Source organism: Vidua chalybeata, chromosome 9, assembly GCF_026979565.1.
Source record: "Vidua chalybeata isolate OUT-0048 chromosome 9, bVidCha1 merged haplotype, whole genome shotgun sequence".
Lineage (NCBI taxonomy): Eukaryota > Metazoa > Chordata > Aves > Passeriformes > Viduidae > Vidua > Vidua chalybeata.
This window is the reverse complement of record NC_071538.1, coordinates 920,546-945,256: the sequence shown is the minus strand read 5'-3', so window position 1 is coordinate 945,256 and position 24,711 is coordinate 920,546. Positions and strand designations below refer to the sequence as shown.

The following is a 24,711-nucleotide window of genomic DNA, read 5'->3' as shown; positions in this document are numbered from 1 at the left end:
CAGGTACGAAGAAAAGCTTTTAACAGATCTGAAAGACCCCAGATTCGGTCAGAAATGCTGAGTACAGATTCAGCTTTACTGTGCTCTGGGGTAGGCAGAGCTCCTTGTGCAAGGTGCAGCCCGAATGCAGCTGGCTGGGCACCACCAGCAGATGGAGGACAGGGCTGGCAGTGCTCTGAGCAGTCACTTGAATGCTTTTCCCTCTGTTCTCTGCAGTTTCGGAAGCGCCCGACGTTGTGTCCCGGATAACCCAGTACATAGCAGGGGCAAACTGTGCTCACCAGCTGCCCATTGCTGAAGCCATGCTGACCTACAAACAGAAGAGGTATGACCCCCTTGTCCTGCTGGCTCCCAGCACAAGCAGCTGCTTGAAAGCAAAATGCTTTTCTCATGTCATGCCAGCAGTCTGAAAACCAAACGGCAAAGCCCTTGGGAGCCTGCACCCAGCGGTGTGTCCCACTCAATGAATCTGCAGCAGCAGGGTTACTTTAAGTGCAGAGATTCTTTTTTTTTTTTTTTGAAGATATAAGAGGTTTGGAGAAGTGCAGGCTAAGCAGGATGGGGATGGACAGGTTTTATGTGCTTAGGTTCCAGAGATCTCTCACCACAGCAACCTTAGGTGTGTAAGACTGGACCTTGGCATTCTCTCACAAAGAATCTTCTGTGAGACCTGACCTTTTTTACATTGCTGTTTAGGGAACTAAGCCCCTTTCTTTTTGGAGTGCAAATAGCGGAGCTTCTTGCAGGAGAGACAAAATCCTTGTTGATTGGCAAGCTACTAGGACTCCTGCTGAGGAGGGCTGACATTCACCATATTTATTTCAGCTTTTCTTAAGGGATAAGCAGGCTGCAGGAGGGAGAATTGGGGCCTGAAAACAAGATTCAGGAGTATGTAGGGCCTCCTGTGGCCGTGGTCCAGGAAGAAGAGTAACTGTCACTGAAGGGTAGAGAAGCACTGTTATCAAGGGACAGAGGAGAATGATAGATTTGAACTCAGCTGATGTGAGTTTTCTCTGTTAAGGACTAGCAACTCCCTGTGCGCCATGGATGTTGTTAATTTTTAATTACTTCCATTTGATTTTTCATTTTCGAGCCATTAACATCCTTTACTGGTGCTTCTCATTTGCCTAAGAATTGGGAGAAATTGAAAGTATAGGTAGTGTCACTTTTCCCCCTCCTTTCTGGAAATTCTCATAGTATATTTCTTTTCCATTCCTGTGGAATTCCTGTCTGCTCTCACATTACTGTGCAGAAATGATTTAGTGAAATTTCACCCATTCTGCATGTTTTTCCTGTATTTCCAGACTGACTAGTCAAGTAAAAGAGACTAGCCTAGGCTCGTCACGTATTTGTGGACTTCTGTAAAGTTAACATGATAATAAGGGTGAAATTTAGAGAGCTACAGAGCACTTGAGGCTCTTGCCTTCAGTTTTGTGTTTAGTTTTTGGTGTGAAGGCTTACCTTGGTTACCAGCAGGGAGCTCAGACACCCCAGTGCAGTGGAAATCCCTTCTGAGGCTGCCTGGTTCTTCCTCTGCACCCTTCAGGTGCTGGGTTCTGCACTGCTTTCCACTGCCTCCTCCATTCTGTTACAGCTTCATTTTTGTCATTAGCACACATTTAAAGGTTTTGAGTTTCTGATGTGTCCAGAAGGTCAATTCAGCACTTTGCTGGAAAATGGCAGAAATGTATTTGAGCAACCCCTGCCCTTACCCCTCCCAGCAGTGTGCAGGACCACTTTACCAGGCTGGTCTGATCCATTTGGGTTTGACACCCTTTGGACTCTGGTGCCACACCTGAAGCTGTTCATAGTTTTCATTTAAGAGGTTATTGGGAAGAGAGATGCTGACACCCACAATCAGACTCTGGCATAACCTGCAATCTCTCTGTATTTCTGTGTGTCTGCCTTAAAATAACTTCTGCTTTCAGGTCAGTACCCCGTGAGCAAAGGAGAGTGAGTCAGAGGCTCTCAGTGGAGCATGGGCAGTTGTCTCCTGTGTGCCTTCCTTTAGGAATGGGGGTCTCTGTCATTGGCAGCAACTTAGGGAGGATGTTGTTAAAAATAACACAGAAATTGTGTCTCCATTAGCACTATCTAAACAAATGTATACTTTGTTGTAAGTATAATAACACATTTATTTTTTTCTTTGGTTGCTTCCTGAAAAGGAAAAAGAGCTTTCATTTTGATTTTACCATAAGGTATCAGTTCCTTTTAGGCTCTCTCTCCCAGCTCCTCTCTCTTTTCCCAGTGATTTGTGCCTTGTTTAACAGCTCCTGCGGGTCTGGGATGCACAGTTTGTGCTTTAGGTTGAGTTCTGCTCACTGCCTTGAAACCATGGCATCTGCTGGCAGAATGCATCATTGAAAGTGACTGCCGTGCCTTTGGACCACACATTTGGGTTCCCAGGATGTAGATTGAGTAGAAATTAAGGAGTTATTGAGAGAACAGCTTACAGCAGTACAACATGGAGAAGGCGTTTTTTTTTTTTTTTTTTTTTTTTCCCTTGCCTTTTCCCTTAGCCATCAGAAGATAGAGTGTAGCTCCAGAAGGATCAGGATTGAGAAAAGGCTTTCCAGTTCCCATCTGTTGGAACTGGAGTGCTGTAGGTGGCACTCAGTGGCTCAGGGTAGGATCAGCTGTGCAGTGTCCAAGTGCAGACCAGCAAATCTCCCTGTAATCAAAAATTTGAGGACTAGTCTCTTGTTGGCGGAGCATCCCAAATGTATGGGACTTCTCTGAGCTTAAGAAAGAGAAGACAGATGTGTGCTGGCAGTGGAGCTGTGCTCTCTCCAAAACCCCCATGCTCTGCAGGGTCCCCTGCTTTGAATCATATGATTATTGGGCATTTTTTATTTTGTACTCAGCACACAAAGTTACTGCAACTCCCTCCCCCTTGAGGCCAGAGGTGAATGGCTTCTCCAAGGCCAGCTTTCAAGGCAGTGGTCCAGGTGGAAACAAGCAGCACTACCTGCAAATATATTGCAAAAGAAATCTCCCAGAATCCTGGCATTTGCTCTGTTAAACAAGTCCTAGTGGTGCAAGGAAAGCCAAGCCGGTCTCTAGGATGTAGCAGTATGTGATGAGCTGCTTTACAACTCTCTTGCCAGCTGTCCCTGTTCTGACTGACCCCGCTCTCTCCCCGTGCCCTTGTTCTGTTTGTCATGGCAAAGGGTGGCGCATGAACTGCCTGTGATGGACTGCAATGGTGCCAAAGCTTTGTCCTGGTCTTCTGCAGCATCTGCTGACCTTACCTGAAAGCAGGGGGGCTGGCTGTGAGGAAAGGGGCTCACGAAGGAAATGAAGTGCCATTGCAGCTCCTCTGAGTTACACTGGGTGACTGACTCTGTCTGTGAGCTCTGGGAGAAGTCCTGGTTGCTGAATTCTGAAGGAACAGGGCAATCCAGGCAACACCCGGGGAGCTGAGACCGTGGGGATGGGGTGGGCCTCTCACCAGGAGGGGCATGTCACTGATGTCTCTCTGCATTGCTTTCTTGAAAGAAACCCTGTGGTATTTGAGGTCTGAGAGTCAGCGCTCAGACGTTCCCAGTGCAGCTGAACTGCTGGGCTGGTGTCACCCACTGTAATTCAGTGCCCAGCACAGCTCATGCCACGTGGCTTCAGGATAGCCCTTGCATGAATCTGGGGAGCAGCCTGGCTGTTGGAAATGGAGGCATTGTTCACTTGTCAGGGCAAGGGCTGGATCACTGCCTGCCTGGTTATGTGTTTACCAAAAGCTTTTGGGAGCACTTCCCAGCTCTTGCTCCCAGTTCCCTTGGATTGGAGGGCTCCTGGGCAGTAGGAAGCACAGATTACACTGATCCTGCCTGCCGTGTGTCTCAGAGGCCCTGCAGGGCAGTGGCTGAGCAGAGTCCAGGTCATTGCTCTGAGAGCTTCTCCTCAAACACACGCTGCAGCAGCTGCTGGACATGAAAACAGCTGGCCAAAAGGGGTCCCTCCTCTGGCTCAGCAGATCTCATCTGGCTGGTTACTGCAGGAAACTCCTTGGGCAGCTGCTGGAAATGCAACAGGAGTGCAGCAGAGGAGAGTCAAGGCTCAAGAAACTATGGATGTCCTGTTGGCTACGTCCAGCCCACCACAGGAAAGTGAAGAGTGCTGGAAAGGAGGGTTTTGGGAAGGCTGAGAGGAGACTCATCTGATGTGTCATGAGGACCTGGTGTTGCCTTTGTCCCTTATTTGGTTTGACCCTGGTGGAAGCAGGACAGTGTTAGCCAGCAGACAGCTGGAGTTGCCTGGTGGGCAGGACAGATTTCATGTCATAGATGAGTGAAGAGCTGCTGGTGGTGGTGCCTGGCCTGAAATGGCCCAGAGTCCTGATAGTCCTTCAGTGATAAAAGTCCTCTCTTTTCTGTTGCCTCCTTCGGGACTTGACTGGAATAAAGGTGGTGCCTGAGACCCTCCTGGTTAGAGGGATGACACGTCAATAACTGCTAAAAATCACAAACTTGGGCCAGGTCTGGCTTTAAATTACAGCTGAGGTACCAGGGCCTTCAGAAGTCCTGTGGGTAAAAAAAAAAAAATCCTTGGACATGTGGGGTTAACCCTCTGCAGCCTGGGAGTCTGTGCAGCTGAGGTAATGAGGGGAAGCTGCCTTTCCAGAGATGGGTGATACTTCAGTTGCAGGGCTGTGGTAGGAGGAGGAATCAATGCAGCTGTTACCAAGGTGAAAGGATTCTGAATTCATGTTTTGGGATCTTGAAATCCTGAAGAACAAGAATTGGGAAGATCATGAAAGGGGAAATGAAGAACAAGCATGGTCATCTAATCTTTGCTTTCATCCACAAGAAGAGCAGCTGTTTTGATAAGTTGCATTTCCAGAGACACATGTGCAAGACCAGAGATCCCAGGAGGACATGTAACAGGACTAGGTTAGCTGAGCTGAAATCCAGCTGGATTGCTTCAGGAACAGCCTGTGTGTCATGTGGGCCGTGATAAATGGTGGCTGAAGCAAAAGATCTATTTCAGAATTGCCCCTGAGCTCTCTGCAATGGGGATCAGAGCTCCCAGGGGAACGAGAATGAGTTTTCTGCTGGAGCTGGACGTGGTTTTTGTTGTTCAGAGCTCGGAGCAGAGCCATCCAGTAGCTAAGAGATGACTGGGTGGCTGTGGTGCTTCCCTTGCTTGGTGAGTGGGACTCACTTTCTGCTGGCCTCCAAGCCCATGGAGCTGAAGGAAAGAGAAGAGAGCTGAGCCTCTGTTCTGTGCCTCTCCCAACATCTCTGTGGTTTTCTCGTTTCCCTTTGCAAACCTGGAGCTGGAAACATTGTGTTTGTAGGAGATGTGTTTGCTGGGCCCTGCAGTTGTGTTTGCAAAGATGGGACCATTCTGCCTTCCAGCACGGAATCAGGGACTTGGCCACTTTGTCCTGTGCTTTAGGAGAACAACGAGGGTGCGGTGCCTGGGGGTGTGAGGTAGGAAGGGAGCAAAGGCCTTGGCTTTGCCTTAAGGATGGATCAGCAGAGCTGAGCCAAGGCAAGAGGCTGTTTGCAAAATCGTGTTCTGCTTTGGACCAGAGGGAGCTCTGGCTGAGTCATGTTCACTGCAGTTTTATGGCATCCTTTCCTTGAGGCTTAGAGGAAAGTGTCCAACCTGTGCTGATCACACAGGTTAACAACCTTTGTGCATTTGGTGCATTTCTGATCTGTGCTGGAAACAGCAGAGAAATACCTGCAGTATTTATGCTGCTCCCAGCTAAATTCTGGATGAAACCGATGCTGGATGGATTTTTCTGAGCACTGGGGGATGCAGAGGAAGAGAAACATGAGAAATCTCAGTGTTTGTCTGCTTCCTACCTGTTTCCTGTGCTCAGCCACTGAGAAATGTGTGTCTTGCCTGTGCAGTCACTTCCCTCTGCTGAGCTGTCGTTTCTCCAAACATGTGGCTGTGCTCCTGTGGTCTCCTCCTCAGCCTGTGGGTCCGTCTCTGATCTCTGTTGCCACTGAAGGGAGCAATGGCTCTGCAGGCCCTTCTGGCCTGCCTTCCTCCTCATTTATCTCTTCCTCCTCTTGTCTTTGCTGAATCTCCTCCTAATTCCTGCTAGGTTTGACTGTGGCCTTCATTGCTGGCCTTTCTCCACCCTCTGCTTCCTGGCGGGGCCCAGAGCAGAGGGGCTCTCCAGATGTGTGTGGTGTTGTCTCCAGCTCTTCCTGGGACCGGTGTGCCTTTTGCCGGGCCGGGTTCAGCTGTGGGCGTGTGCCCTGGTGCCCGAGCTCCCACGCAGGGCGCGCCTGTGGAAGCTGCCAGCAGCAGGGAGGGCGTGAGGGCGCGTCCTCGCCGGTCCTTCGCCAGTAACCGCGCGTCACGGCTTGTAACCCGCGGCAGGGCCGCTGCTCTGGGGATGCGCAAGCTGTGGCACACGGCTCCGAGGGGGGACGCCGGGAGGCCGCGCGTGCAGAGCGCCTCGGGTTCTAGTAAGTAACACCCAGTGCTCTGTGTTGTGGTGGCACACATCCGTTTCCTCGCAGCAGGAGGCCGTGTGTCTGTGGTGACTGCCATGCCGTCCAAGCATGTTTCTCTGTGCGGAGCGTGAGGGAGGGAGGAAGAGCCTTTCCCCCCAGGGACTGCTGTAGGCCGCGTGCTCCTGCGGGCTCCTGGTGCTGGCAGGGCGCCTCGAGAGGAGCGTTGGACTGGCGCTTGCATCCCGTCCGTCCCTGCTGCATGCTGGAATGCGACGTATGGAGTGAGTATGGTGCCCGGGGTGGAGGCAAGCTGCTAACAACTCTCTTCTCTTTGCCTTTAGCCCCGACGAAGAATCTTCGCAGAAGTTCATTCCCTTTGTCGGGGTGAGTGTTGCCGTGCTGCTGCTGTCTCAAGCAAGCTGGAATGTGTTCTCAGGTGTTAACCTGAACTTAGCAGGTTTCTGGAGTCCAGCAGAAGCCATTGGGTGCTCTAAGGCAGGTGATCAGCATGACAATCTGTCTGACGGTTGGATGCAGCTGCCTGATTTTTAAGCAAACCTCTAAGACACTTCAGCAAACTACAGGGTGTATTTTACTTCTCAGACAGGAATGTGATGTGTCCTTGGAAGCCTGATCATAGGGATGCTGTACCTAGCATTGCCCTGGTTGATTGCTTTGGCCAAATTTGCTATTCCAGTGTCATTTCTCTGCGTGCTTGTCAGTGATGGTCTCCCAAACTCTTAGCATCCCATCTATTCCTGGGAAGTAGAGAGTACAATCCCGGCAGGGAGGTGATTTATACTACCGTTATTTATTTGGGATAGTCCCTTGTTTTTCCCCCTGTCCTTAAGTGTTCCCGTCTGAGGTGCCAAGTGCAGAGTGCCTGGACAGGGCCATGTTTGTTCTCCTGTCACTGTATCTTGTGCACTGTGTGCTATTTGCCTTTTCTAGCCTCCCTCCCCTTATTTGATCACACTCTTCAATTCACTTAGTTTTGGGTGTAAAGTCATTGACCTGCAGCCAGAAGAAATCCCTTGGCTGCTCTTTACCTCTTGGATGTCCTCTTCCTAGTTCCTGCTGCTGTCTTGCCCGCTGGCCTTGCTGTGCCTGCTCGGTGTGACACTGACACGTGTCACGTCCCCTCTGTGTCCCTGCAGTGCATCAGAGCTCCTCTGAAATCCCAAGGCATTTAAAGAGCTTAGTCTGTCTTGCCCTCAGGCTGACCCTGCTTTCACTCTGGTGTCTCCTTGTAGTGAGAGTGTCTCTCTGCAGCATTCCTGACATGACAATCTACTTCTGTTTGTTGATGGAGAGGTGCCTTCCACAAAGGCGGGGAGACACATCTCCCCGGTTTGTTCCCTGCTGAGGAGCTTTGCTGGGAACTTGTATCTCCCATGAACTGCAGTTTCTGGTGATGGACTGTTCTTACAAAACAGCTGTTTCACCTTTCTCAGTAACATGGAAAGCCTAGAGAACTTGGAACATCCCAGACTGTCGGTGGGCTCTGCAAGCTTTTATTCAGGACAGATTTAATCCTGTATTTTGTGTGAGCAAATAGGGCTCAGAGTGTTTATCCAGTTTCTCTAAAATGATTGTCATCCTGACATTAGCACTGCATTTCCAGTCTGGATTTGATTATCTGAAAGTGGTGGAATTGCTTTGTTGTGTACATACCATTGCCAACCCCCCAAAAACTTGCCTTGAAAGCACAGACTGATTTCCTGTGTCACTGGTGATAAGGGTCAAATCATTGCTGCTTGCTCCTGATCCTGAAGCATTCCTGACACAGTAATGCCCTGTGGAACACATCTGGAGAGAATGAAAGGCCAGTTGTAGGTGTCTCACAAAGTCTGAGGCTGGACATGAGCACTGAGGCTCTTTCCCTCGGCTGCAGCCTGCTCAGAGCTGTTGGACAAGGAAGAGAGGCAGCCAGTGACTCCTGGGTTTGCAGCTCCTGATGTTGGCTTCACTCTTGGCTAAACCTGGTGTCCTGGAGGTGGACTGTGCAGTCTCTGATGCAGAAATGGGCAGGGCAGTGCCCTGCTGCTCAGCTGGGCTCAAAGTGGTGGGAGTGGAGCCTTACAAGGGGCCAGACAGGCACAAAAGGCAGGCTCAGGCTGCTTTGGGCTGACAGCCAGTTGCCAGGAGAGTCAACAGGATGTGCCTCTTCCTGGAGGGACAGGGGGCTGGCTGCTGCAGCTCTCCTGGATGGAGGCCTCTTGGAACTGCAGTGTTCTCATGCACCTCCTCAAGTGGAGGGAAGGGAAAGTGTTTAACCTTGTGTTCCTCCCATGTGTCTGAACTCGAGCATCTTCAGTCAGCCAACAAGGAGGAAAAGGCCAGAAGAGATTTCCTGCCTGGCTTGCAGATCAAGGTGGCTGCAGGCAGTTTTCTGTTGCTTGTCCCTCCCCTAACTCTGCTCTTCTTGTTCATAGCCAGTGACACTTTGTGGAACATCTTCTTGGCATTTAACACATACAGCACAAATGGCTGCTGCACTCCAGAGCCTGATTTGTTGCCCTTTGGGTGGAGACTGGCCAAACTGAGCTGCAACCTCCTGCTCCCAAGCCAGTGAGCCCTCAGGGAACCTGTGTACACACTGCTGAATTCATGATGGCTTTTCCAAGACTGGATCTAAATGAGAATCCACCAGAGATCCTAACAACTGTCCAAGATCTACTGTTGAGCATACGGTTCCCTGCCCTCCAAACTCTGCAAAGCGTTTTGCTTCTAAGAATTAAACTTTTTTTTTTTTTTTTTGGACCCCATATTACAGAAGTGTGCTCCCTAGAGATGTGGTCCATTCATGGTCGTGTCTGAACTTAATGACCTATTTTCAAACCACACAGCCTGCATGACATCACTGCTCATTTTAAAGCAGTTTTTATTGACCTGAGCTCCCTTGGCAGCTCTTTCCCATTTGTCAGCATTTGTGCAGGGTAGACATTAGCCCTGGAGACAAGTTTCTTAAGGACCTTAAAAAGGCTCTCTTCTCTGCAGTGTCAAGAGTGATGATCCCTGTGTACCACAGCATATTATCACTGCAGAAGGTCTCTGCTTTTATATCACCAAGGGCCAGTTTATCTTTCTAGGCAGTGTGTTCTTGGGAGTTTGTTTGCAGCATGTTCTGTTCCACAAGCTATTGCCAGTGACATTTATCATTAATCTTGACGTACCAGCTGGTGATTGGCCACACACATTTGTGCCCTTATTACAGTGTGGTCTGGCTCATTCTGAGCTGTCCATGTGGTGGTTTGTCCCTGTCTGCCTCCAGAGGCTTTGGTAGGGGCTTTATCGTCTTTGTTGGACGCTTCCCTTGTTTAGAGAATAGATAACTCTGACCAGAAGCTGTACTTTGTTGCTTCTGTGGTTTCCTAACAAACCCCAGCTATGCTGCATCCTGGAAGTGGCTGCTCCTGAGAAGTGGAAGCACTGTGTCTGTAATTAGCAGGTGCATCAAAGCAGTGCTGAAGGGATAATTCTGCCCCTTCTCCTCCCTGTAGCTGGCATAGCTTGGAGCTGATGGGCTGTGCAGAGCTGGGCAGGTCTGTGACAGCTCTGCAGGGTCTGTGCTGTCCTTTGTGTGGGTCAGGTAAGGGCTGTGAGCTGGACATTGCCAGGACCTGCCTGGCTCTTAGAGGACTCCTTAACTACTCTGACTGCAGGGACAGTACCATGGAGAGTGCAGAGATGAGCTCAGTGCTGGGGTTTGGGTTCCTGAAGTTCAGGGGGCTCTTGTTTGATAGAGCTCTTCTGTTTTGCCCCCTTTAGGTGGTGAAGGTTGGAATAGTGGAACAATCTTCTGCAACGTCGGGTAAGGATCATCTTGTGTGTGCTTTCTGTGTCCTGCAGCAGTGGGAGCCTGACCTCACAGGCTGAGCAGACGCATCCATTGCTGATGCCTTGGAGGCTGGGAGGTGGAATTGGATTTTATTAGCTCCCAGTGCTTTGTCTGCAAAAAGAGAGGCCCTTTTTTCTTTGTTACTTTACATGGAGCTTCAGGCCAGCTGAAATTCCCACACCTACATCCAGGGAAGCTCTACTTTCACGTTTGTGCAAACACCATTTCTCTAATGTTGTCAGTGGGGTGGATTCACTGTTACAGTGGTTTGAGGCTCCTGCTTCAGCCTGAGGAGGCAGTTCATCAGAAGTTCCCTGCAGTGGGCTCAATTGCTGAATGAAATTGATCTCAGTGCCTGGGAACTTCAGGGTGGGCAAAATTTTAGACCCATTTATTTTTTATTGGGGGAGTGCAAAGCTGATATACAGGAGGATACTGTCTGCTTACATACACAGACATGGAGTGGTGCTGTTTTGTCAATGTGAACTTTTTTTTTTTCCCTTTATATGCACAGGAATATTGTTTTCCTTGTGTTGGGATTGTTTCTTGTATTGCTTCACTGTCAAACCCAGATTCTCGTGGCCCGGGTGGCACACAAGTTTGTGCATGGAGGCAGTCCTTCTGTGTGTCACTCCTTGCTGCCACAGTGCTCCCACCATCCTAAAGGGCCAACAGGAAGGGGATGAAACCTTGATGGTGGAGGCAGATGGAATGGGGAGATCCCTGTGGTCACCCAGAGGTGCTGGATTCCAAGAGTGGTGCTGCCCTGCAGTGGTTGCAGGGGGAGATTCCCTGTAGGAAGGAAATCAGTGTGCTGGGCTGTGGCTGTGGCTGTGCAGGAGGCTCAAAATCAGCTGGGAGCAAACCCTAGGGGAGCAGATGCCAAAGGAGGAGCCCCAAGGAGTGTCAATGTCTGTGCCTGCCTTGGACCCAGACATACAGAGCCAGTCAGAACTGATGGGCCACCTGACCTCTGGATTGAATCTGAACAAAACCTGTGCAGCAGGAGCATGGACAAGGAGATTGAGCTTTATCCCAGTGTTCTATGCTGTGAGACAAACCCAGACAAACAGTTTGACTTCCTTTTTTTAAGGTGACTCTGATGACGCAGCTCCCTCAAGTTCCGTTGTCCTTTCTTCCACCCCGCCTTCCGTGTCTCCTGCTGTGAAAGAAGCCTCCCCCACGCCCCCCTCCTCACCATCTGTTACAGGCAGCTTCTCCTCCCCAAGGTAAACCATCTTTTGTCTCCTTATATCTCCATTATCTGGCATTCACATGGCAGAGAGCTCCAGAGGAAAACCTGTAGTTCTTCCTTCATCCCTAGCAAACATTTAGAGTTGTCACCTCTTTTGCCTCTGGAGTGACTGTGTCCTGGCTGGGGAGGGCAGGGGGGATTTTGCACTGAGTAGGAAGGCTGCATGTCTCAAGGGCAGGATTCTCTTGGGAAGATAAGTATTCAAAAAATTTACTGACTCGAAGTACATGTGGGTGCCAGGCTAATCCCTCATGATTCTGATGTTTGTAATGGCCAAGTGAGTGGAAGGTCAGGGTGACTTTTGAAGGAGCTGATGACTTTCTCTGTGAGGGTAATGCTGGCAGTGATAAGGTGGAACTGCAGCTCCCATTCATGCGTGTGCCTGAAATACATCTGAACAGCAAGGGAACTGCAGCTCTAGGTAAGACTAAGCCCTGGTTTAGCTGAAATTTTTAGGAGTGAAGGGAGGAAACCCTTAGAAAGCTGCCCTGGCCAGGACTCTTCATTTTGTTGCTGCACAAAATGTTGGTGTAGCAGTCTAATCCTTTGTGTGTGCAGCTCTAATACTCAGAGGCACTTGGTGAAGTTCCCCTTGATTTTGTTAACTCCCCTGAGCCTGTGAGGGAACATAGCAGCAGCCTAGTGAGAAGGAGAAACCAGAAGCATTTGGACTCTGCAGTTCAGGACAGGAGAGGAAAGCAATAAGCCACTCAAGGTGTGCAAAGTCAGGGGGGTTTGGGTTTGTAGAGGGTGGCAGAGCACAGGGAGGTTGTGGAGTCTCCCCTCTCTGGAGACATCCCAAACCCACCTGGATGTATCCCTGCATCACCTGCTCCAGGTGACCCTGCCTTGGCAGGGAGGTTGGACTGGATCTAGAGGTCTCTTCCAACCCCAGCTATTCTGGGGTTCTCTGAAGCTGTGGTACAAGAGCTGGAGGCACCCAGTGACACTGCAAGAGCTCAGGGAGAGTTAAAAGGGAGAGAGGAAGGGACCACGTCTGCCTCTGCTGCTTCTGTGGCAGCAGCATCAGCAGATCAAAGAGGGGTCAGACAAATTCACGGACAGCAGGTCCATTAATGGCTACTAAAGGATGTTTCAGGGACGTGCCCTCTACCATCCTCAGTCCTGTGGTTTTCAGGCTGTGGAAGTGCCAGGGCATGCTCTGAGGCTGGGCTTATGTGCTCTCCCTAAGTAGCATCTCCTGCTGTCCCTGTTGGAGACAGAATGGGGACCTTTCATCCCACCCCAGGGTGCCCTGCAGCGACCTTTAACCTCTGACTTCTTAAAGTGGCTTAAGAGTTCCCTTTCCACACGAGGCAATGGAGATGTGGAAGTGCCAGTTTAGGTGCCCAGCACTGGAAGGTGTTAGTGCCTGTTCACCTGTGCCAGGGGCCCAGTTCCCCAGGCCCCTCCTGGTGAGTCCCTGTGGTTGGATGGCAGGAGAGCCCCGTGTGCCCCAGCAGCAGCTGGCTGGCAGTGCAGAGAGCTGGGGGCTGGGCAGGCTCTGGGGAGCAGAGCTGAATTCTTGTGTGTGAGCTTTGTGTGGGGGTTTTTCCAAATGTGGAAGTGGTTTGGAAACCGGTGCCCCCAAGAGCATAGGGTATTAAAGCTGTGAGCCATGGATGTGATAAATCTGAAACTGACACCCCAGCTCTAGGAATCTGGTATTTTTTGGTTTTATACTGTGGGGTAAAATCATCAAGAAATGAGGAAGTGCAGGTTCAACATGGTTCAATCTCCCCTGCTCTGTAAGTGACAGCACAGGGGGTAGAGGCTGACCCAAACTGAATGACTAAGCCACGTATTTAACTGGGAAGGGAACATAAAAATCCTGCCTGGGCCTGGTGAACATTGGGATGCTTTGTCTTTATGACTGAGTTGAGAAATGTGATGCAAAGGAGCCTTACAACTCAAAGCAGCATCTCCAAAACATGATCCTTAAAGAGTCTCAATTCTGAACATTGCCCTGAGAGCCAAAAACCTGGTTTTAGTCATCAAAGATGAACTCTGCTTTGCAGTCTGACTTTTAGCTGAATAAATGGCAAAGAAAAGGAAATGATTTGCTCAGAGGACTGTAAGGATGGGGAGTCCTTGTTTTACCTTGAGTTCCTTATTAGATGGGTGGTGCAGAGGGATGCATATTTCATTCAAGATCACAGATTTATCTTCCTTAACAACTGCCATTTCTCAAACTGGGGACACAGGCTGGTAGATAAATTTAGGTTTTTGTCTAGTACTTGTGTATTATTCACCACTGACTGTCACTGTGTAGGAAGAAGTATAGGCTGTCACTTGTAGGTCTGCTGAATGGTGAAGCCTTGCTCCCCTCACGGTTCTCAGTGACAGGCAGGGGCAGGAAAGAGCTGGAGCTTCCCAGGCTGCTCATCTTACCTTTGCTGGCTCAAGAAAGGGCTGGCAGCATGTTTTGGTGATGCACAGCTGCTACCACATGATGCACAGGATTTTTCAACAACAGAACATATCCTGAAGTCTGCTGTTGTTTAGCAAACGTCACGGGGCTGGCAGAACATTTTTTTTTTTTTTCCAACAGTGGAATTCCCCAGCAAGTGGCAAGGCTTGGGGGTAGGCAATTGCAAAAAGCAAGTCAGGGAGACTGGGACCTCAGTGCCTGATGTTCAGGAACCTGCCAAATCTTTGTTCACCCCAGCTGAGAGTTGGTTTTTGCAGTACTGTGCCTGGACAGTCACTCACCAGTGCTTGGGAGGCAGCAGCAAGCTTCTTACAGCCTCTTTTCCCCACTCAAAGATGAAGTAATCTGGGCCACCTCGGGAGCTGCCTTTGCTGCTGTGTCACAGAACTCAGCATTGTCTATGGAAAGTGCTTGTGTGGTCCCTTTCCCACTGCTCACCCTTGTGACTGCAGCAGGTCAGCTTGTCTCGGCTCACTGAGGTTCTGTGCAGTGGGACCCGGGCTGCATCTCTCAGGGGTGACTTCTTGGGCTTCTGTAATTGCTGAGTCTCACTATGAAATGTCACTGCCTGATTGCCCAAAGAGCCAGCTGTTTATCCTCTGACCAGCAATGCAGTCCCTCTGACAAAACTCTGCTGAGAGGCACGCAGAAATCACCACCTCCTCTTGTTTCCCAGCCAGGGCCTCGGTGCTGAGCTGATGGGCCTGCAGGTGGATTACTGGATTGCAGCTCCACCCGTGGACAGGAAGAGAGACCCGGAGAAGAAGGACCCCTCCACTACCAAAAATACACTGAAATGCACTTTCCGGTCCCTGCAGGTCAGCAGGTTACCTGCCAGCGGCGAGATCGCCACCACGCCAACCATGTCCATGACTGTTGTGACAAAGGAAAAGAACAAGAAAGGTAAGGTGTCCTTCTGTCCCTGTCCTGCTGCTCCAGAGCTGCCTGACTTGTCAGTGCTGGATTACAGCACCTCAGTCCTATTTTTATCCCCAAAGTCCTGATCAGTTGATTGGAAGTGACTGGGTAAAGTGATAGGGTTTGAAAGGGTGGTTCCTCTGCGTGAGGTAGGAAGGGGATGTGTTCACTCTGATGGCTGAAGCTAAGATGGTATAGCCCAAAAGAGCAAAGGTGGGGACAGAGCAAGGACATGCAGGAGGCCATGCCTGGACAGTTTCCCTGTGTTCCTTGGGAGCCTGCTGGTGCTGTTTTGGGATATTGGATTAGATAAAAGGCAGCTTGTGCCCCAACAACCAGTGATGGTAAATGAGCCCCTCCTTTCTGGCAGTGTGCTGGAAACTTGGGGTAGCTTTACTTTCTGGGATGATATCCCCATCCTATGGGCCTTTAGCTCAAAAGAGCCCCAGAGAATGAAGGAGACGTGTAAGGGAAAACAAAAGCCCAGCAAGTATCACAGATCCCTGTGAGGTGACACAGCAGGAGTACCCCCTGAACTGCAGATTAGGGCCTCCCACTCTCCTCCTGCACCCACCACCCCACAAGAGCCAGTGGGGTGATTCAGAACCTGGAGCAGAGCCCTGGGAGGAGCAGCTGAACTGGGGGTGTTCAGACCAGAGAAAAGGAAGCTGGGGGTGGCCTTATCACTCTCTACCACTACCTGAAAGGTGTTTGGAGCAAGGTGAGAGTCAGTCTCTTCTCCCAGGTAACAAGAGACAGGGCATGTGGAAGTAGCCTCAGGGTTGGCAGGGGCAATTTAGATTAGCTATTAGGAAAAATTTCTTCACTAAAAGGGTTGTGAAGCCCTGAAAGGGGCTGCCCAAGGCAGTGGCGAAGCCACCATCCCTACGTGCTTGGAGGTATTTAAAAGATGTACAGATGTGGCACTTGGGGACATGGTTTAGTGATGCAGTTGACAGTGTTAGATTAGCAGTTCAGTTCAGTGGCCCTGGGGGTATTTTCCAACCTCAGCAATTCTATGATTTTATAATTCTTACGCTTTTGCACAGAATCTTTGTGGGTCAAAAGGAAGTAGAAGATAAATACTCTTCTGCTCTTAAACTCGTGGCTTTATTTTCTCGAAACAAGCTAAGAAAATGGCATTTTGAATGTTGTCAGTGATTTTGCATTTGCTCCCGGCCTTGGTAATGTGAAACACTTTAGAAATTGAGAACAACTCTGCAACAAATTATTTTCAAAGAAGTAGCAAGGCAGTTCTGCATTTACATTTTGCCTGCCAACATTTTGTCCTTCACAACATCCTCTGCCTGTGGGCCTGGGAGTCACTCCTAGTGGACTCTGAGAGAAGGCTGGTAGGGCCTCCTGGGCTGCAGGACATGGGTGCACAGCCCTGTAGCCAGGTCACTGCCAGGCCAGCACAGCTGTGGCCCTGCTGGTGCTGGAGCTGCCAGCCCTGGCAACACCCTTTGTAAGTGTCGTGCTGCTGGGAGAGGCAATCCTGAGGCACTCCAAACCTCCTTCCTGGGGGTGGCCCAGCCTGCAGTAGAGGTGTTCAACACCACCAGCTTTTGTGAAACCAGTTTGTACATGTTTGCTCATGCATTTGGACAGTTCTTGGACCCTTTTTTAGTTCTCCTTATGCCTTCCATACCCACCAGCTACCCCATTTTGTAATCCCTTCTGCTCTCCAGGTGTCTGTGCAGCCCAGGCTGTGTTGGGCCACAGTCAGTGCAGCAGGCCTGGCACTGCAGATGCAGATGTTTTCCCTGCATGGTGTCCCAACAGAGTAGGAGTTACTGAAGGTGCCATTTGGGATCAGGATTATGAGGTGGGAAGGCTTCACATGGAGACATTTAGGATTAAGATGCTCATATGCATCAGTGATGGTGCTGAGCACTGACAGACTCCTGCCAAAAAGGGAGGATCTTAGGAGTAAGAATTTTCAGACACGAATGTTTAAATGCAAAAGCTCAAACAAGAATCAGTGCAGCACGGATGAGTGGCACAGATTGACTTTGTGCTGGTTTGCTTTTCTTCCAGTGATGTTTTTGCCCAAGAAAACAAAGGACAAGGAGGTTGAGTCAAAGAGCCAGTGTATCGAAGGAATCAGCAGGTTGATTTGCACAGCGAAACATCAGCAGAACATGCTGCGTGGTGAGTGCAGCACTTGCATCCCTTTGGGCGCTGGGGCAAGGCTCACGTGTTGTGATTGTCCTCCAGGCAAAGGGCTGAGCTGGTGTCCTGCCCTGTGCCCTGGAGCCAGCGTGGTGGGGATATTCCTGGGGAATTGGCTTTGGTGTGTCCAGCACGAGGGAAGGCTTTAATAGGTCTGGGATGTGGGAAAATCCTCCTTTAGCTAGCTCTGAGTCAATGCTCTGGATGAGGACAGGAGTTGAACAGGGCTCCGTTCCCCTCTCTGTCATCCCCTGCTTCTCTTGCACATCTGGGGCAAGTGTTGGTTGGTGGCAGGTGGTGACATTGTGGCTGCTCCTCTGGGCAGGATGCTGGCACATGCTCGTGTCACAGCAGGAGCCATATATTCATCTTGTAGACAGACCTGGAGCGTCTGTCAGTGGAGCTGGGCATCCAGGAGCAAAAATACCTTGTAGCCTGTTCAGTGAGTAATCCCCAACAGAGGGACCTGCTTGGGTCACCTCCTTCATCCTGGCCCAGTCCCTGTGAGACTGGCAGGCATGAGGGGTGCTCACAGGACATGTGTCACCTCTTTGCGAGACATGGATGTCCTGGTGAGAGTGCCAGTGAGGAGAGACTGACGTCCATCTCTGTAAGAGTGCATTTGCCCAAAAAAGAAAATGAGGTGTGCTTAGGAGATCTGAGAAGCCGGATCGGGTGACGCTGTGATCAGCAGCGTGGGGAGCTCTGGTGTCAGTGAGCGATGCTGGAACAACCTGAGCTCTTCTCCCCAAAGCTGGTGTGCTCCTCAGCCTTTCTCCCTGTGTGTGCAGCTGAGTGGGGCAGAGCAGCTGAGCGTGGCCAGGCCTCCCTCTGCTGACTGCAGGGGGACTTCTGGCAAAGCTGCCTCAGCCACTTCCCCTGGCTGCCTGGCCACTTCCCCTCAGCATTTTCTAACTCTCCTCTCTTTTTGCCCTCCCATGCAGTCCTGATCGATGGGGTGGAGTGGAACGACGTCAAGTTCTTTCAACTGGCAGCACAGTGGTCCTCTCATGTCAAGCACTTTCCCATCTGCATATTTGGACACTCCAAATCCAACTTCTAGCTGTGCTCAGCGCAGGGACCTTCTGCCCATCCTGAGGACTGCACACCAGGAGCCAGGAACTGCGTGCCAACTCTGACTCGCGTCGCTCTGCCCTCTCCTGCAGAATTAATTACAGATGTGCTTGGATTACTTTTGAATTACTTTTTCTATTAACTCTTAAGTTTACTACAAAGGAAGGAAACCCCTTTAAACAAAGGCAAAAAACCCAACCAACCAACAAACCAGTCTTAAATATAGATGTGCTGACAACGTGAAGTCGTGGGGGAGTTGGCAGGAGCAGGCAACCTGCCCAAGAACACCTACCACTTACGAGCAGATAGCTGAGTAACTGCACTGCTTATTAACCTGAGACCTCATTGGTGTGAGTGGGCTGGGGGAGCCGTGGATCAGCTCGAACAGATTTTGCAGAAGATCACGTGCGTTACGGTGCGTTTGGCCCCCGCTCTGTATTTCTAGGAGAAAAGGTTCACCGGTCTTTCTTCCTGCTGCCAAAGGATGAGAGATCAGAGAGTCTGGAGGGAGTTCAACTGTCTGGTGTGGAAAACAAAGCCACTTGCAGAGTTAGGGAGGTCTGGAGAGGAGATCCTCTTCGGAGCATGAAGCCTGCCACAGGGACAGGCAGGTTTTGGTGCTGAAGCGATGCCTGAGGAGGGTTGGGCAGGAACAGGAATTAGGGAAACAGTAAGTGTAAAGAAACTCCCATGCCCCAGGTCTTTGACAATGACCAAACCGGGCCAGTCTCTGTGTTCCCCAGCTGGCTGTGCTGCTGAGGGGCACCACGTCAGTGGGGTCGCTGCTATTTACATACTCACACCGATTCTTTACCTGTCAATAAACCTTCGTCCAGCCTCGAAAGGGAAAGGATTTTTTTCAACAGCTGCAGATTTTTTTTAATGCTTTCTAAAAAAAAAAATAAAATAAAATAAAAACAAAAAATAACAGGAAAAATATTAATTTGCCAAAAAAAACCCCCACAAACCCAGGAAGATGAGCCGTTGTCTGTGGAGTGATGCATCACTGTAGTGGCTGGACTGGGAGCCAGCCAGGCACTCTGCGTGTCCAGCTGCCTTCCTGCCCGTGTGTCACACTGCACACCTGAGGTGGCACGGGCTGCTCTGTCAGTTGGTGGGTGGGATATGGGGAGCAGGGTGTTGTTGCCATGTGGAAGAACAGACATCTCTGGTGTTTCGGGATAAGGGACTGAAATTTCTGATGGGCCCTTTTGGGCCCCCCCTTGTGGGCAGGCCAGACTGAGCATTTCCAGAAGGCACTTTCTGAGGGCAGTGATGCTTTTCAACTGTTTTCTTTTTTTTTTTTTTTTTTTTTTTCCTGATCCCTTACCCTTTGGTTTCCAAAGGCTTGAGGAACCTGCTTTGTGCTGCACGGCAGGTCCTGCTCTGCGTGGGGACCACCCGGGTCCCCAGGGCAGGTACTGGTGGTGTGCTCTGCTGGCAGGGAGGTTCTGAGGTGACAGCTGCATCTTGTGCCTGTTGCAGCTTGGGCTGCTTCACCAGCTGATGTCGTGAAACCTTCCCCAGCACAAGGGCAACCTCCATGGCCAGGGATTGGGTATTCCCTTCAAACCACGCGGGGAGGAGGACACTGTCCCTGGCCTGGTGGCACGCTGCTGGGCAGGACACACTCTCTAGCTGCAATACTTTGTTCTTCCTGCCTGCCGTGGGCTGGCTCCTGGCTGTGGCAGAAGCTGGGCTGTAGTGGGCATGTTGTTGTGTCCCTCAGCTGACATTTTCGGGTGACCTGAGCTGAGGCTCTGGGGCTGTACTGCGTTGCCTAGCAGCAGCAGCAGCATGGGAGAGGGTGTATAAGCACATCACATCTTTATTGAGGCTGTTGCATCAAAAAAAAAGCTTTGTAAAGGAGATTAGTCAGTGTGTGTGATTTCTCCCTCAAATCTCACACTGGTGTGACAAGGATGATTGGGCTGGGATCCAGCTGCGTGCAGCCTGGGCAGCTCTGGTGGTGCTGCTGCAGAGGTGGGTTGGACTGACCGACTGCAATAACTTTTGTTTACTGGGGAGTGAGGGGAGAACCTCCACTGTGCTCCTCTTTGTATTTCAACCTACTGTAAAGAAAAAATCTGGTAGCTAGGACAGGGTTTCCAGAGTCCTGCCTATCAAATGTGTGTTGCCCTGCTGTACTCTGTGTGTGCGTGTGTGTGTACGTGTGAGAGAAACACTTCTGCTCGTTGCATTTCGTGTTGGTTTGTGTTTTGTTCTAACTTTATACAAGTGAATTCATCGGGAGGCTCTCTGTACACCTGAGGGCTTGATTTCCCCCGTGTGGGAAGCCGTTGTTGCTCTGAACTGCGTCTTCCATGCAAGAAAACATCCCGACTCCTCAGCCTTGTTATCCCAAAGGGAGCCCAGCAGCAGCAGGCTGGGCCTGCCTGTGGGCAGCTGTGTGCCCAGGGGTGGCTGTGGTGTTTCCTGGCCCTGGAGGCAAGGGCTGGCATGCAAATTTGGTGGCACAGCTCTGATCAGGTTGTTGTGCCTCTGTTGTTTCTCCTGCGGAGCCACTTTGTGCAGCTGTTTCTTTCCCTGTGCGGAGTAGAAACAGGTTTCTGTCTCTAAGAAAAATGAGTGTCAAAGCGCATGGCTCAGACTGCTTTGGGAAGGAGCTTTAGATCTGGTCCCATGAATGAGTGACTGATCTCAGGTTTCCCCACTTACCCACAGTTTCTGGGGAAGTTTCTTGCCGGGAGTGAGCTCCACTGACTTGAAGGATCGCCACTGTGGGATGAGGAAAAGTTTCTGGGGCAGCAGAGGGCCCATGCCTGCAGAGCTGTGCCAGCCTGTGGGCTTGGGTGGCCGTGGCTGTGTCAGCGAGTGGAGAAGGATGGCTTAGAGCAGAGACGGCACCGCGCTGTGTTCAGCTCTGGAGAGCTTGGGCAGGGAAGGTACATCTCAAATGAAGAAACTCAGAGGGGGCTATCTCCCAAGTCGGGCTTGCTTTGGAGCTGTGTGGTCTGGCAGCAAAGGCAGGGCCTGGGGTGGGCAGCACCTGAGTGGATCACTGGCCAGGAGGTGCTTTGAAGGTGGTGTCCCTTTCTCTGTGTCCCAGAGCTCACCCCAGCCCCCCACAGGGCCAGTCTGTCCTGCCCTTCTGGCTGTGGCTTCTCAGAGCTCTGGTTTCTTTTCCAGCTGCTGTGGGCGAGGCCCCCGGCTGGCTCGGGGTGAGCTCTGGGAGCGGCTGGCTCCGCGCTGAGCTGCGCCACGCTGACCTAGTTTAGCAGCTCCGGAGAGAAGATGAAAGATGGAAGGGGTTTGTGGCATCGTGTTGCACCCTGAGTGCTTCCTGGTCCTCTGGCTTGAGTTTCCTGGAGACAAAGCCTGGGCTTCAGCCCTGCCAGTGCTCAGTCAGGCCTGGCTCTGCTGTGGCGCTGGTGGTGTCGGGGACATAAGCCTGAGGAAAAACTCTTTGGCTATGTTTTGCTGCTTTAGTTAAAACACAAGGTAGAGCGTGTGGCTTTGTCCTGCAGAGAGGGCAGGGATAGGTGGCTGGCAGGTTTCTGGGGCTGAGAAGATGTGCCTGTTTGCTTTCCAACATCACACTCAGCCGGGAACCATACTGCTCTGTGCTTAACCTGTGATTGCAGCAAAGGCCCTGTCGTGTTTCTCACCAGCAGTCTGTGCTGGTGGGAGCACTGGCGAACCAGGGCAGAGGATGTTGCACCTGGAATCTCCAAAGTTAAGAGGGAAATCATGTCAAGAGGCAGCAGAACCAGTGATCTTTTCCTGCTGCTTGGTATGCTAAGGGATTGGGAAACTGGGATTAGGACAGGTGGGCCATGCAGCTGTAAAGGGCTTGGGGCCCTGGAGCTTTCTGGAAGTTAGGTTGGATGCAGTGTCTGTCCCCTTCATCTGGGAGGTCTTGATCTCAGCAGATATTTGAGTAGTGGCATTTTAATGTGACACTCCCTCTGGGCTTAACCTGGCAGGAGAAGGCCAGAAATGAGCAGCGGCATCTCCTGGAGGTTTCCTGGAGCCTCTTCAATGGTATTCTCATGGGAGATGTTCCTGGCAGGGCTGGCTCCTGCAGGAAGGATCACTTTGGTGCTTTGGGACAGACTGGGGCAGAACGGGATGTGCCAACTTGTAAAGCAGCGGGTTGCTGGTTTCCTTAAGGAAGAGCACTGTTCTGGGGCCGCATCCAGTCAGCTGCAGGTTGGAGCCTTGGTGGGACAGTGCCCCAGGCGTGGGAAAGCGCCTGAATTCTGGGGCTGCGTGCCACCAGGCTTGTCCGCGGCGCGAGAGGGGACGTTGCCACTTTGTAGATTCCCGAGCTGTCCATCTGTTTCATTGTTGTATTGTTTGGGTTCTAGGGTTGTTTTTTATGAAGACAGATTAAATGTAAATAGCCTTTTTTTTGGAACAAACTGCAACGTGCTCGACCTCGTCAACTATTTTATGGTACTAATGCAACACTAATAAAACTGGACATGAAAGCACACACCCGTCCCCTGAGTCGTCTCTCGGCAGGGGCTGCTCTGGCATGCCGGGGGCAGTTGTTTGCAGGAGGAAACAGCAGCATGGCTTTCTGCCGTGGGGGGTTCTCTGTGTTATTTATCCAGCTGCCACTTCCAGGGCAGAGCTGGTGGATTGGCACGTCCTTCCCAGCACTGAGCCCTCCTGTAGTTTTTGCAGCCCTGCTGTTCTCCCAGCTGCCTCCTCTCCCAGAAGGATCTGCTCACCTCCTGCAGCTCTCCTGGATATGACAGCCCTCTCCAGCACTCAGTCCTCACCTTTGCACAGCAAGAAAGGACCAGGCTGGTGCCTGTTTCTGATCTGGGGGCTGCGTTGGATGGATGCCGTGGTGTTGGGGTACCAAGGGGGGCTATCTCAGGGAGGAAGACAGGCTGTGGGAGCCTGAAGCTGTGTGTGCTCCTGGGAGGACTGTGGGACAGGGATGTGTGGGATTTCAAGAACCTGGGCTTGGCGCTGGGGAGTCAGAAGGTGAAGAGGTGAAGGAAAGAGGAGAGCTAAGCTGTTGTTTTGAGGAAGGAAGGTGAAGAAGAAATTTTGAGAAATGGCCCCATGGCCACGGTCCTTAGGATCCAGGATGTTGGAGGCAGAAATGGGAATGCTCTGCTGGAGCAGCCTGTTTCCTCGTGCTGTCCTGACCCAAGGGTGAGGAATGGAGGGGTGACAGCTGGTGGAGCAAAGAGCTGGGGTGAAGGGAGCCCCTCAGAGCAGGCCAGGCTGCTCTCAAAGGACACAGGTCTCAGTGGATAGCTCAGGTGCTCTGCATGGCCTGGCCAGGTGCAGATGCAGTTATGGCCCCAGCCCTATGCTGGAAGAGGGGACAAAACCCACACCTGGTGGCACAGAGCAGGCATTGGATCATTCTAGGCAGGAGGAATGGAGGTAGCTCAGGAGAGGGCAAGCTCAGAACTCAGGAGTGCAGAAACAGCACCTAAAGCCATGAAGGGAGTCTGGCTGGTGGTGAAGTGGTGGTGGGGGGGGGGCACAGGGGCACCACGGAAGAGCTGGGGGAGACAAACATGTGAAGGCTCTGTTCTGGCTGTGTATTTTCTGCACAGGTTCAGCTGTAAACTTGCACTGGTGGCCTGACTGTATGAAAGAGGCACATCCTGAGCATCACCTTTTAGAGCCTATGGAGGAATTTGTCTCAGCAAGTGAATAAGGGTGTGAGTGGAGAGGACTGGGTGGTGGGAAGGCTCGTGTACTGCTGGGGGAAGCACATCAGCAGGGAGAGCACCAAGCCAAGTGCCCTTGGCACACTCTGCTGTTGCCTGGAAGAGAGGAGAAGGAAACGAAGGCTGGGTGGAACAGGAATGACTTTGGATTGGAGTGTACCAGGTTGCATGCAATGGGCCTGGAGAGCCTCCCTCATTCACATGCACTGGGACAGATGAATTTCTGCCAGGCAGCCTAGGACTGGGCTCTCAAAGCACTGGCATCTTTCTTTTGCAGGTCTGGGCCTCTCTCAAACTATGTGCTCAGACCCTCACTGTCACGGGAGAGGTGTCAAACGCAAGTGCTATCCTGCCAGGATGCACCCAAAGCTCTCTGGGAGGTCTGGGTTTGCACACTGGGAGTCGGTGGCACCCATGGGAGTGGGGTTTGGTGGTGGGAGATGGGGCATTGCAGGAGCTCGCTTCTTCCTAGGCTGAGTCCGGCAGCTCCAGCTCGCCTCCCTCCAACTGCACAACACCCTGGCTCTGACCACAGCTATTGCTTAACCTGGAAGAGGAACAGCAGGGAAGATCCAACATGTTTTTCTTGCTATCGTTTAAAACACGATTTAGCATTTGGAAAACGCAATCAACGCCATGCGACTGTCCACATCTCCGTGTGCAACTACCGAGTGCGCTGGGATGTGGTTTGTAAATATTTGTTCTGGATAATTTCTCTGTGTCCTACTGGATTATTTTCAGCTCGGCAGAATGGCTGAAGGAGCAAGCTGGGGAGGCCAGCCCTTGTGTCCTGTGGTGTGCCCGGCGCCTGGGCCGGCACACACTTCCCTGGATGGCTCGGGAAGGAGGAAATACCACCGTGGTGCTCCCCAGAGCACTGACCTTTTTTGGCTGATTTTCTCCCCTAGAAGTGTTTTCCTCACTCAGCCGTGCTC

At 51.3% G+C, this 24,711-nt stretch overlaps 1 protein-coding gene across 9 annotated transcripts in view; it reads left to right on the top strand.

The window, feature by feature from the left end:
* The window catches only part of PACS2 (phosphofurin acidic cluster sorting protein 2), a 76,401-nt gene extending 53,832 nt beyond the window's left edge, over positions 1 to 22,569 (top strand). For 8 of the 9 annotated variants that reach the window (XM_053950309.1, XM_053950306.1, XM_053950305.1 and 5 more), the window contains 7 exons: positions 217 to 325; positions 6,758 to 6,800; positions 10,188 to 10,230; positions 11,351 to 11,486; positions 14,620 to 14,846; positions 16,902 to 17,015; positions 17,981 to 22,569. In XM_053950309.1, the coding sequence (XP_053806284.1) occupies positions 217 to 325; positions 6,758 to 6,800; positions 10,188 to 10,230; positions 11,351 to 11,486; positions 14,620 to 14,846; positions 16,902 to 17,015; positions 17,981 to 18,099 (791 nt within the window). In that variant the 3' untranslated portion in view covers positions 18,100 to 22,569. Of the gene's footprint in view, positions 1 to 216; positions 326 to 6,757; positions 6,801 to 10,187; positions 10,231 to 11,350; positions 11,487 to 14,619; positions 14,847 to 16,901; positions 17,016 to 17,980 lie in introns of those variants that run through there. The other variant, XM_053950308.1, reaches the window with a different exon arrangement.
* Positions 22,570 to 24,711: the final 2,142 nt, after the last annotated feature.